This window comes from Coenobita brevimanus, chromosome 55, assembly GCF_032717465.1.
Source record: "Coenobita brevimanus isolate Jiangsu-jjx chromosome 55, ASM3271746v2, whole genome shotgun sequence".
NCBI classification, from domain to species: Eukaryota; Metazoa; Arthropoda; class Malacostraca; order Decapoda; family Coenobitidae; genus Coenobita; species Coenobita brevimanus.
This window is the reverse complement of record NC_137008.1, coordinates 6,296,800-6,311,333: the sequence shown is the minus strand read 5'-3', so window position 1 is coordinate 6,311,333 and position 14,534 is coordinate 6,296,800. Positions and strand designations below refer to the sequence as shown.

The following is a 14,534-nucleotide window of genomic DNA, read 5'->3' as shown; positions in this document are numbered from 1 at the left end:
CGTTGAAACCTAGGAAATCATACTCCACATCCGTTCTGAGAAGCAGACGAGATCAACCATTTTCTAGAGTCTTGACAGGGACTTCCTTCCACGCACTGGCCCAGTTGAAAATGGCAGACTTGATGTTGTAGCGGCGAAGGTTTTCCAAAGTCCGCTGGCCTCGTGTGTCCTGTCCCTCCCTGCGCTTGTCCTCATCCTCGAGAACAACCATCTCCTCGTCCAGGAACTTCCGTCGGTATAGCCGCTTCGTCGCCACGATCACTCCTTGGTCCATTGGTTGGCAGAAACATGCACCTAATGCGGCCATTCTCAGCCACCAAGTCCTTGTTGCACGGTTGGGCAGGTGCATTGTTGAGAAGGAGGGCCTTTACCTGGTTGCGTGGGATTCCCAGTTTCTCCGTCTGGTAATGTATGACCTCCTTGACGAAATGGCGGTGGAACCAGTCATTGAAGATGTGGTCTGTGAACCATGCCTTCAAGGAATGGTACCAGACGACAAGAAGGACATCCATCACCCCACAAAGACACCGAGGCTGCTTTGCATGGCCAACAATAATGGGCTTAAGCTGGTGCATGCCGTTAGCATTAGCACAACACAAAGCAGATATACTTTGCTTGGAGAGCTTGCGGCCAGGTACACGCTTCTCCATCTCCTTGGCTAGAGTGTTCGTAGGCAAAGAGCGATAGAATAAACCAGTTTCGTCAGTGCTGAGACTTGACCAAGAGTGAGGCCCTACCTGTCTATCAAGTCCTTCACCTTGTGCTGAAACTCCTCTACTCCATCCTCGTTAGCGTCCAAAGTTTTGCCATGAGACTTACGGTTGGTAAGGCCATGTCGTAACTTGAATGCGAAGAGCCAACCCTCAGATGCCTTGAAGTCTAGGGCATCGTGAAGCCTTGCGAACTTCTCAGCAGCAACCTTCAGCTCCGTACCACGTACCATCACACCAGCAGCACGTTGCTGTCGATACCAAATCAACATGGAGCGGTCGACTTCAGCAAACTTGGGAGTAAACATCATCTTCCTCTCCACATTGCGTTTGCTTTTCTACGAGAAGGCAGCCGTGTACTGCATGAGTTTGTCTCGGGATCTCTTGATATCAAACAAAGTAGATCGGGCCAGATTGAACTCATGAAGGATGCGTGACGAAGACCATCCCACATCTACTTTCTCCAATATCTCCCTCTTCTTCTCCAGAGTCAAAACCACTCTCTTCCTCTTCTCAGGCGGTGGGGCCATCATCACACACACAAAAGAGAGGCACGAGAGCAGCAGGAGAGCCTGCAGCAGTTAAGGCACCACCACAAAGGCGAGCACATGGGCAGCCATGACAATGAGTGTACACTCACGACAAGAGACGGGCGGAAAGTGGGGAGGATGCATGGGCGCTCTAGCAGACATTGGAGGAATTACGCACCAAAACAAAGCTGTCCCGCACCTCACGCGCCAAGTTCAAATTACGGGCGGGAAAAAGCCGGATTTTTTTCAATTTTTTTGTGGTTTTCGGACCATTTTGGGAATATTGGATCCCGGGACGATTATGTCCGGTAAGTGGGGATGTCCGGAAAGTGGGCATCCGGATAGTGTAGGGATTACTGTACAGTAAATATATATATATATATATATATATATATATATATATATATATATATATATATATATATATATATATATATATATATATATATATGTACACATACACTCTTGCGTGTGTATAGATAGACAGATACATAGATATAGATATAGATACATACAGTAGATATATATAGGTATATACTAGTGCTTGGCCGCAAAAATTTGCTGGACTAACCAACAGCCTTTCCATCACAAAATCTGTCCAATTACCATCATCTTTGTTTACAGTTACTGAGCCCATAATGACAAATTCTAACCAAAAAATAGAAAAAATTATTTTCAGAATTCCGTGTGTCCAGGTTATCAACAATTTCACTCTTTCGTTTCGAACGCAATCGCTATTTTTTAAAGTCATTCTCTGGTCTTGCCAAGACCTAATGATAAAAGAATTACATCGATTTCTATTACCGTTCTTGTGTAAGAAACAAAATGCTCAGACAGACATTTTCACATTGCTTTTTCTGATGATTTCGCTCCATCGCATTGTGTGAGGTGACCAAAAATATATTTCTGATAATCCCTTGACCTACACCGATCTAATGCATAAGAACTAGATCGAGTTATATATATATATATATATATATATATATATATATATATATATATATATATATATATATATATATATATATATATTGTTAGTTTTACTAGCTGGGGTACCGGAACACATGGACCTATTCACGCCATGGACCTATTTATCCTTCATGAATGGACCTATATTCCCACAACCTACCCAACCACCCCACCCCCTCCCCACCCACCCCACCCCCTGCCCACCCTACTAATATGTCCACCCATCCACCATTTATTTCTTATAACAATATGGTTGTATATGTTAAAATCTCTACAGTAATAATGTGTGTGTGTGTGTGTGTGTGTTTTGGGCAGCCGAAACTACACATTCAAATCGCACCAAAATTGGCACAAAAATTGCAAAAAATTCACTGATGTGAAAAAAAACTTAGTCCTATCACGATTGAAAAACCTTTACTATATTTAATGAGGGATCACATTTTGACCAAGAAACGCCGCTCCTGGAGCCCGGCATAGGATCTCCGTAGAATTTTTTGACCATTGCTATAACTAAAATATATTATAGCAGCATGCGAGCCCTCCGCAGGAGCAAGTGCGACAGGCCCGAAGGGCCCACGAACACTTGCTTGCTACTATATCTTCACCACGTTGACTTGATTATTTCTGTGTGGTTTCATTTTCTGCCATGAGGGGTGCCACTTCAGCAACTGAAATGTAAATATCTAGATTTGTCATTAAGAGATACACCTATTAGAACTGTTCAGAGATTTACATATACACCCCCTTCGATTTCCTAAGAGGACAGACAGACAGATAAGTAGATAGACAAACTTTCTCCTTTATATATATATATACACGGATCAATCATTTTCGACAATCATCATTAGTTCCGATTATATTAATTCATCATGTAATCTGACTTATATACTCTGAGCCATACCTTCAAATTTACACGTGAGTTTCCACTTGCCCTATCAGAGGTGCACCAGCCGCTCCACTCCAGCGCTCTGAAAAGCTCCGTTATACACAATGAAAAAAGTGTAGTTCCGATTTGGACCAACAGAGGGACACTAAAGATTTTTTTTTTTTTTTGTCGTAGTTTCCTAATTATGGCAATTTGAATTTACTCCATTACTGTATATTTTTACACAATTTAAACACGTGAATCATCCGGTAATCCGAATAACTTTCATCGGTTGTATGATTCATCAGTTAATCTGAATTTTGTTTTCTGAGCCCAACCCTCAAATATATATATATATATATATATCTATATATATATATATATATATATATATATATATATATATATATATATATATATATATATATATATATATATATATATATATATGTGTGTGTGTGTGTGTGTGTGTGTGTGTGTTTATACGAATAAGTCACTAAAAGACACGGTTAAAAAAAGACAAGTAAATGAAGAGAAGCAGATGCAAATTAATTTTCAGTGTCATGATGCCTGGTATCAGTAGCACGCTGACCCCGTCCAGGCCTTGACTGACTAATCGCAGTGTCTTTTATGGACTGGAGGAGGGTTGTATGTGGCCCTTTCACCTCACTCTGTCCTTACTCTAGTCTCTCCTATTACTAACCGACATGTAAGTTAGTCGTGCCTCTTAGTGAGTCTGGCAAATACAGCGACCACTGTTCTAGTTTTTTCTTCCATTTTGTTTTAGCACCCTCATCCATTTTCATTCCTATGTCTCTTAATGCCTTACACAGTCCGTTTCGTTCGTCATTCCACCTTTCTTCGATAATCCTTTTGTTGGTGCGAAATTTATAAATACATATGGAAATCACACTCAATGAAGAGATATTGAAGATACACCCGACTAGGTGCAGGTAGGGCAGAAACTGTTGTCTCAATGCTCACATTGTCAAGGTGTAGTCTTATATTTGAACAATTCAGGCACTGTGACACGAATTTTAGTTCCTATTCTGCAAACCTGAGGGCAGACACCATGATGCGCTTCTCTGCGGTTGACATATCCTTTTCTGGGACAACGTAACATGTGTTGCAATATTCACCCTCGATTCTGTGACGCAAAGCCATTGCATCATCCAGGTAACCACAGTTACGCCGTAGCCATTCATCTTACCTAAAAAAAAAATAAAAAAAGGATGGGCATCTTATGCGAAAATCGGCTGCTTGCACCAGGATTAGACATGTTGGTAATTTCGTGGCTTGCAACACCAATTGCATGGTTATCGATTCTTGCCATCGCTCTCTCTCTCTCTCTCTCTCTCTCTCTCTCTCTCTCTCTCTCTCTCTCTCTTCCCGACAAACAGTTTTATACTGGAAAAGGCACTTTTATTAATGGGGAAATACCATACTCATCTCTCAGTGGTAACGAGTACTGAAAAAGGTAAACAGAAAAATTATTTGCTAAAAATTGAAATGTCATCTATCGTCAGTGTAGATATTGAGTGATTTACGCATTATCGATGCATCTGTTACTGATGGATCGCTGTTAATCGATAGTTGCGGGCCAGAATAGACCAGCTCAATACGTGCCTGTCTTCAGGGCCGGCCCTATGGCGATGCGAGCTATGCAACTGCATTGTGTCCCGCGCCTCTAGGAGCCCCGCGCTCCCCCTCGCCTCCCCCCCAAAAAAAGAAAATTTTTTTTAGGCCATTATTGGCCCCACGCCTCACGAGCGGGCCCCTGATGAGCATAATGTGGCGCAACGCACTTGACATGTCTGCAGCTGAGCGGTCCTCTGATTGAGCATTATTTAGCATGCACTAGCAGCACCAGCCACGCACCTCTTTCATAATGCTCATTTAGGGCCCCGCTCTGCCCGAGGTTAGATGTGTGACCCCTGCAGATTTATCACATTCTTCCTCATGTTTATCTCTTCAACACGTTTTCAAGAAGTATGTGGTTTTTCTTGGCTTGACTGATTGTCTTGGTAGTGTTGTTTATCAGAGGTCTATTGTGAAATTTGTGCTGCATGCATTTTCCTGAATTAAAGAGTGCTAACTGCTTGAATCCTTGAGCAAAGTGATTTTGGCTGTTGGCCTAGGCTTCATAGTTTTCTTGTGAGATCCTGATCGGGCTTATGAGAAGATTATGTCAAATATAATCTGTACATTTCTGTTGGAAATATTTGCCTTAAATGATTAAATGAATTTCTATTGTGATTATAAGCATCAGGCCTGTATTCAGTTTGCAGTTACATGAGCTGACTGTGGGTATTGTGACATCCAAGATTAGGAGTTTAGGACCCGGGCCTTTATGTATTTTTGCTGATATCTGTGTCTTTGGATCCATTTGATAACAGCAATGTTTAGCAGTTCTTTTCTCTGACCGTAGCGCACCAATTGTTAGTGGTTTTGGTTAAGAAATTCCCCGGCCGAAAATCCCTTCATCTTCTGCTAACAGCAGGAGTTGAACAGCATTTAGTTTAACACTTGTCAAGAAAAGCTTTTTGAAAACTTTAAATATTGTTTAAAGAACCTTAGCCCTCCCCCCTTGTAAAAAGATGCCGAAAGGAAAGCGTGACATTGGCAGAATCTACCTGAGTGGCAATGAAAAAAAGAAGATAAAGGCGGCAAAAGTAAATGAAGTCAAACGTTTCAGTGTAGCAATGGAGAAATTTATCATTAAAAAGAATGGCACTGAGACCGAAGAGTCAGACTGTGAGTCAGTCAGTTCCATGGAGGTCCAAGATCTGCCCAATCCTCCTGCAGCTCCTTCCGTGCAAACTGCTGAACAAGCTACATCATCATCTAGCTTGCCTCAGCAGCGTACATCAGAACTCGAGGGGAAAGACAGCAGCCTTGATGTTAGCTTTATTGAAAATTATGAGGATCCTGCCTTTTGGCCAAAAATTCTTTCCACAGTTCAGCGAGATTTTCTGGTCACAAAGGGTCCACATAAGTTAAATTTGAACCATGAATTTCACAAAGATGCAGCAGGCAGGAAATTTTCAAATTCCAACCTATAGCGCAAATTATTAAATGGGGAGGTGATGCAAAGAAAATGGCTGGTGTATTCAGTTAGAAAAAATCAGATATTTTGTTTTTGTTGTAAACTTTTTTCCAATGTTAATGCCACGCTGTCCTCTGATGGGTTTCATAACTGGTCCAATGCTAGTGTGCGTTTAGTTTAGCATGAAAAGTCCAGTGGTCACTTGCAGGCAAGTGTTCAATGGTTTGAGGCTGATCAAAGACTAAAGAAGGGTTGCTTTTTGGATTCAATTCATCAGCAGCGAATCAGTGATGAAAAGCGCCTCCTTGCTCTTGTTCAGTTTCTCTCAGAACATAACATGGCTTTCCGAGGATCTGTTGATAAACTTTTTGAAGCTAAAAATGGTAATTTTCTTGGCCTAGTCCAACTGATTGTCAAGTTTGATCCTGTCATGCAAGAAGACCTGCGACGATTCAAGGATAAAGAGATCCATGACCATTACCTTGGCAAGTGTATCCAGAATGAGTTAATTCAGCTGATGGGTAACAAAGTCCAGAAGACCATTACTGACCGTATAAAGGCCTCAAAATACTTTGCTCTTATTCTTGATTGTACTCCAGATATTAGTCATAAAGAGCAGTTGTCTCTGACAATTAGATATGTATCTGATGGCTCCACTGTTCCTGTTGGAATATATGAGCATTTTATTGAATTCGTTGAGGTGAAGGAAGGTACATGAAAGAGTCTCCTGGATGTTCTTCTTGACAAATTAGTTACACTTTGTTTAAATTTACAAGATATCAGGGGCCAAGGTTATGTTAATGGTGCTAACATGAGAGGCAATAAGTCTGGTGTTCAGGCTCGTATTTTGGAAATGAACCCAAGAGCTTCTTCACCCTGTGCATGCCACAGTTACAATCTGTTACTGGGGGACATTGCCTAGACATGTCCAGAGGGAATGGCCTTCTTTGGTATCCTTCAAAGGCTGTATGTCTTGTTTTCTGCTTCAACTCAGAGATGGGCAATTTTCACAAGACATGTTAAGGACCTGACTGTGAAACCTCTCAGTGAAACCCGATGGGAATGTGGTACTGACGGTGTCAAAGCTGTGAGGTACCAAATTGTCCAGTTTTACGATGCCTTATAGTGGATAGTTCTGAGGAAACATATGACCCCAAAGCTCGCAATGAGGCTATATCACTATGCAGTGAGCTTAAAAATTTCAAGTTCATTGTTTCCATAGTATTTTGGTATGCTATTCTCTTTCAGGTCAATCAGGTCAGTAAACAGGTACAAGGTGAGGCAGTTGAACTTTCTGTTGCAGTCAAAAACATGGAGAGAACTATTGCATGGCTGCAAAAATACAGAACTGATGGATTTGACAATGCTCTTGCAGATGCAAAGGAGACAGCCAATGATATGGACATTGAAACTGCCTTTAAAGAGAACAGAAATCGTAGAAAGAAACGAACACTTCAATATGAAGCTCAAGATGAGCCAGTTCAAAGTCCACGTTAGTTTCAGAATTGGATGTTTCAATCTCATCCTTGATAGAGCAATTTCATCCATGGAACAAAGATTCCAGCATTTGAAGTCACATGATGCTTTGTTTGATTTCTTATTTTCTTTCCACAACCATTTCAAAGCAGAAATGAGAGTGCATGCAGCCAACTTGGAGAAAAGTCTCACCGTAAATGGCGCCTCAGATATGGACGATTATATTATGTTAGCAGAAGAAATGGATGCTCTAAAGTCTGTTATTCCAGGGGAGATCGCTTCCCAGCCCGCCGAGATCTTAAGCTTCTTTTCTAAAAGGAACAGCTATGTAGATTTCCTAATTTTTTTGGATTGCCCTGAGGATATTGCTGACTATTCCTGTTACTGTGGCATCAGGTGAAAGAAGTTTTTCCAAGCTGAAGCTTATTAAGACATATCTGAGGTCAACAATGACACAAGATCGTCTAAATGGCCTAGCCATACTTTCGACTGAAAATGAAGTCTCATCACAGCTAGACTACAATGAAATAATCAGAGACTTTGCAGGCATTAAGTCCCGCAAGATAATTCTCTAAGGTTCAGTTACATAACAACAGTTAAAACTGCACTGGAGCAGTGAATGATATCAAACCGCACAATGAATCTCTTAATCTCAAGGATGAAGGCAAAAAAGATGAATATGATTCAGAACATGCACACTTTCTGTTTATCATTGTATTGGCTGTATATATCTATCGTATCTATCTTGGATATTATATTGTATCTTGTATCTTGTATATTATATTGTATCTTGTATCTTGTATATTATATTGTATCTTGTATCTTATAGGTATTGTATATATCTGTGATAAGGTGGTTTAAGAATCTTTGTTTTACATCTCTAATTCATAACGAATCATTTGCATTAATATCTGAGTCCATGCATTAAGCATAACTATAAAACTGTGTTATTTTGGGGGGCTTTGGGTTTGACACTGAAAACCAGAAGGGCCCCGCCCCTACTCCTTGCATTGGGTCCAGCACCTGCTTGGGCCGGCCCTGTGACTTCTGGACGTCTTTTGGTGCAACCTGTATTACTTCTAACATTACTTCTGCAGCCATTTTGTTTCTTTTAATGGTATAAAAAAAAAAAAAAAAAGTCTCGATAGACTGCTCTCGTATACTTAACATATCATGAAGTTCCCTTTAAAAATTAATTAAAACAACAAGAATATTACTGCAGTTCACAGAGGAACCACTGAGATCTTCCTCCCAACTGACTGGTTCGTGTGCCTGCGTTAGTTAAAGAGTTAAAGATTTTTGTGTTCTCTACTCTGCTACCCTGCAAGATTCACAAAGGGAAAGAAAATATGTACGTTGAATTTTTCTGTTTCTTGATTTTTTACCCTAATCCTTTCGTTTCCCTCACACAAAAGAGAACTTTGCTCTTTGATCCCCCACTTCTCTAATAAAAATCATGTAAGGAACCTGAAAGACACTCTTCACATTTTCTTTTTTTTAGTCTTTCCTCAGGCATCATACTCTCTTTCACCCTATCTCTTCTGTGCGTCTCCTCTCCCTCCTAACTTGTTCCTGGATTTACCCGATTCTTACTGGTTTCTCTGTAGCCTTAGTCTTTTCATTCATTCACTAATCCATCGTTACCTTCCTTTTTGTATACATCAGGTATGTGCACCTCTCTCTCTCTCTCTCTCTCTCTCTCTCTCTCTCTCTCTCTCTCATCTTCGTCTATGCCTGAGAACTATAAACGACGAAAAGTATTTTTATCAGTGGAAAAATAACATATTCCATTGCGGCAAATTGTGAAAAAGCACATATACTGTGTGTGTGTGTGTGTGTGTGTGTGTGTGTGTGTGTGTGTGTGTGTGTGTGTGTGTGTGTGTGTGTGTGTGTGTTGGATAATTGTGTGATCCATCTGTAATGCAAGTAGATGTCATACATAGATGGCAGCTATCGATTGATTTGTCCGCTAATAATGGATATATCAAAGGAGTATCGTTGTCGATCGATAGCGTGTGTACACTGGTAGTCAGCACGTAACGAGTACTAAATCTTCTAAAGTGATGAGCATAACGGATATGGGACATCCTGCATCATGACTCTTATTCTTGGATGATTGGGAAACAAATAATTTTACTTTGCGAAGTCGTTAGCACTGATGCTGCCTATATCTTGTCCCAAACTCCATGTGGATGCATTAGAAGCGTCAAGATGCATTATTATCCTAGTTGCGACACAGAGCAGACTAACACAATATATGTCAGTCTTCCAAGTATCCGTTGGCTTAACTTGCACTGTCTATGTCAGTTACTACCATTCTTTCATTTAAGAGTACTTTTTAAAGTCACTGCACACCACTCGCGTACACTCGTATACATAGCAGGTTATATATTCCCCTTTACAAAATATCCGACATAACATTTCTGCAGTACGCAAACGAACTACAGAGACCGTGTTCCATCCTGACAGTTTTTACGTGCCTATGGCAATTTAGGACTTATGGTTTCATTTTGTTTTCCACTCTGTAAGGATTCATAAAGAGAAAGAAAATAAGCAGGCCCATTTTTCTGTTTTTCCCCCTTATGTCCTTCCATGCTCTCAGACACAAGACTAATCTCGTCTTTGAGCCTCTACTTCCCTATTAAAAAAACATGTAAGGTAGCTCTGGGACACCCTATGTTTTTTTTTTTTTTTTTTTGTGAGCCCTTGGAAAACTTACTTTCTTTAGGCATCATACTCTCGTTCACCCTCTCTCTTGTATGCTTTGCCTTCCCTCCCCCAACCCTTTCAACTTGTTCATTAAACCGTACTGACTCTTGGCGTTACCCATTTTTATTTATTTCCCTGTATCCTTAGTTTCTTCATGCCTTGACGAATCCATCGCCTTTACTATAGTTTCTGTGCACATCTTGTGTTTCTCTCTCTCTCTCTCTCTCTCTCTCTCTCTCTCTCTCTCTCTCTCTCTCTCTCTCTCTCTCTCCCTCTCTCTCTCCTGTAAAATTACCTATCACTGTATTAATTTTTCAAAAGCGTAAAACAACTCAGGCCAGGTTCGTTAAATTTCATAGGATTTTGTTGTTGTTGTTGTTGTTGTTGCAAAACAATTTTGAATAAAGAACAGGTGTTTGAGATAAGTGTTCGAACTGACGACATATTACTGGCAAATGTAGCACCTACGAAAACCAGAAAACATGCATCCCTGATATTGTTTACTTTAATCACAATTTTTATTCTTTTCCAAAAACTTGCTGGTTACTATCTATCTATCTATCTATTGCCAGACGCCTTAATCCCATAAGAGGTGGCCACAAACAAATCGCCTCCATGTCACCCTGTCCCCCGCCATTTCATTGCCCTGCTACCAGCTCACACTCCCCTCTCTCATACTCCTCTCCACTCCATCCCTCCTTCTCATCCTTGGCCTCCCCCTCCCTCTCCCCCCCTCCACACCACTCACATTCACTCTCCTCGTCAGTCTCTCGCTTTCTATCCTCTCCACATGGCCCAACCACCTTTGTGTGTTTCTCCTAACGCTTCCTATCACATCCGCATCCACACCACAACGCTCCTTCACTTCCTCATTTGTCAGTCTGTTTTTCCATGTGACTCCATAGGCTCCTCTCAAATAACTCATTTTCACTGTTCTCACTCTTGACTTCTGTCCCTTCAACAAGGTCCAAGCTTCACTTACATACGTTAGAGTTGGTATCACAATACTGTCATGTAGTAGCTTTTTCATTTCCATGCTCCCTTCCCTGTTCCTTATCAATGCTTTCAAGGAATCAGCAACCTTTCTTCCCTGTTGCACTCATTCAAGCAATTCACCCTCTAAACTTCCATCGTTACTCATCACATTAGCCAAGTACTTAAACGCACTCACATTTTCCATTTCCTCCTCATCCAGCCTCACTGTACATTCACTGACTTCACTTCTCTCAAAGACCATAACTTTACTCTTCCCTACAGTATATTTGAGTGGTTCAGGGAGCTATCAACATGCCACCCTTAGCTTTAACCTCTAAAACTATGGCAACGTTTATTTCTATTTCTGCCTTGCTGTTCAATTATCGATTTTTCATGGTGTGTGCCGAGACATACCGTAATTAGCTTCCAAGAGAACTTTTTTTTTTTTTACGTGTCCGACTCTGGGCAAAGGCTTCAGAGCCTATTTCTCCGGGGCAGTGACCTATCCCAAGGCCCGGTAGTCCTCCTACACCACCACATGTCACCACTTCGGCGCTAACACCCACCATCCATATTGAACACATGCTAGGGCTGTCTCATACAGGACTGTTGTGATTTTCAATGTGGTGATCTGATATATATATATATATATATATATATATATATATATATATATATATATATATATATATATATATATATATATTGTTACGGAACACAGAAAGATAATGTACACTTTAAGTGAGAATACTAGAAATCACTACTGTTCCGTAAAGTTCCAGGTTCAAACAAAAGAGTTAGGTAAAATTACGAGATAAAGTTTAATGCTCAAACTAACAACAAAACATTCAGGACTCATAAGGATAACGTAATGGCAAAAAACAGGTTAAATATATGACTAACTGCAATAGCCTCTATTAACACGAAATTAGCATGGGTAAATTTATCTAAGTCAGCCCTGATAAAATGATAAACCGGATAATACTCAGTGAATGCAAGATATATTATTACAGATACAAAATATTATTAACAATGGCTTGACATCCAAACTTTACATTAATCACAAAAACATTACTAGGCCTAAGAATGAACACCTTATGCGATACAGTACGAGGAAAAAATGCAATATCACTTATACTCAAATTACACAGCTGCTAGATGGTTGGAGACTTCCTGAGCACTCACAATAATAACAACTGTACAGGGGAGGACAGAGATGTGAGCAAAATGAGGAGTAGATCTAAGTGGCAATAATGCAGAGACAGAGCTCACTATATAGGGGCCGGCAGAGCTTGATACAACTTGTAAGAAGGACGCGCAAATGAAGCCATGGGGACAAAGAGTTGACAATCCTGCTCTGAACAACAGAAAGAACGACTTACTCTGCTATAAGGGAGGAGGGGGGGGAAAGAGGTAGAACACGCTCGTGATCAAACATGCAGCATACGGTACGTTAAAATTACACAAAGGATGATGAAATCATAGGCTATGTAACACCTCCCCACAAAGAAAAAAGAAATTTACAAAGGAAATTTCTTATTACTCTAAAACAATCTGTCTAAAGTCTAGATAAGCAATCTGCAATAACATTTTCTTTCCCCTTGACATGTTGTATGTATAATGAATACTCCTGAAGAAGTAGACTCCATCTTGTCAATCTCTGATTTTTATCTTTAAACTTACTAAGGAATTTCAGTGGGTTATGATCGGTATAAATGACTATGGAGTCAAAACCAGAACACAAATAAAATGAAAAATGCTGTAAACCCAAAATCAAGGCCAAAAGCTCTTTCTCAATAGTTGAGTAGTTCTTTTGAGGTGGAGTGAACTTCTTACTGTAATAAGATACAGGATGTTCAATACCCTGATCATCCTCTTGCAGCAAAACAGCCCCAGCTCCTGTTTCACTTGCGTCAACAGCCATCTTAAAAGGCTTAGCAAAATTTGGAGTAGCGAGCACTGGCTGACATAATAGGATAACCTTAAGTTTGCTGAAAGAGGATTCACAGTTATCGGTCCAGACAAATTTAACTCCCTTTTTCAGTAGGTCTGTAAGTGGTGATACAAGAATTGAAAAGTTAAGAACAAATTTCCTGTAATAACCTACCATTCCCAAAAATCTTTGTAGCTCTTCCCTACTTTTAGGTCTGGGAAGATCATTTATAACCTGAACCTTAGCTCCTGGTGGTGCAACATGTCCATCACCAATTACGTACCCAAGGTACTGAACTTTACCTTGACCAAACTCACACTTTGATAAATTAGCTACAAGATTAGCCTGAACCAAACGCTCAAGAAATTTACTGACATGGCATAGGTGATCTTTCCAGTTGTCACTGAAGATTAATACGTCATCAATATAAACAACACACCCTGCCAAACCCTCTGTTACAACATTCATGAGCTTCTGAAATGTGGCTGGTGGATTCTTCATACCATATGGCATTACAGAACATGCAAAAGTCTTTCCTAGTGTTACAAAACATGAGATCTCCCTAGCACGTTCAGTCATAGGTACTTGCCAGTATCCCTTTAACAAATCAAACTTACTTATGTACCTAGCCTTTCCGATCTTGTCTATGCAATCTTCCACACGAGGGAGAGGGTAAGTGTCTGTTTTTTTTTTTTTTTTTTTTTTTTTTTTGTGTGTGTCCGACTCTGGGCATAGGCTTCACAGCCTGCTATCAAGGCCCAGCAGTCCTCCTACATACCATACACCTCTACATGTCACCACTTCGGCGCTAACACCCACCGTCCATATTGAATACATGCTAGGGCTGTCTCATACAGGACTGGTGTATTGGAATTAGCGGGGGTATTTTTACGACATGTCGGCGGGTCTTCTGGTAGATCAGTAAAGCCTGATTTTAATGAAATTCAAATCCTTAAACTGTTCCCTGCCCCAGCCGGGATTCGAACCTGGGTCCGTTAGGACTACAGGCCACCTCTCTACCGATTGAGCCGTTATCTGATTAACACGTCTGTAGTCAATGCAAAGCCGCTGTGACCCACCTGGCTAAGGGACTAGAGTGACAGGAGAACTCCACTCGCTCTGACAGGGCTCAATCATCTTGTGGTCCAACAGGTAGCCAAGCTCCTTCTGGATGAGAGGAACTTTCACTGGGTTCACACGGTAAGGAGGCAGTTTAATTGGCTTTGCGTCTCCAACATCGACATCATGCATCAACACAGTGGTTCTTCCTGGAGTGGCACGGAACACTTGCGGGTACTCCTGCAGTAATGCCGAAAACTCC

General features: G+C 40.7%; 1 protein-coding gene across 1 annotated transcript; it reads left to right on the top strand.

The window, feature by feature from the left end:
- The first annotated feature begins 5,671 nt into the window (after positions 1-5,671).
- Positions 5,672-8,171, top strand: LOC145401205 (uncharacterized). Its single transcript, XM_080273508.1, has 4 exons — positions 5,672-5,974; positions 6,329-6,820; positions 7,369-7,612; positions 7,993-8,171. The coding sequence occupies exons 1-4, from the start codon at positions 5,672-5,674 to the stop codon at positions 8,169-8,171; spliced, it is 1,218 nt and encodes a 405-aa protein (XP_080129634.1).
- Positions 8,172-14,534: the final 6,363 nt, after the last annotated feature.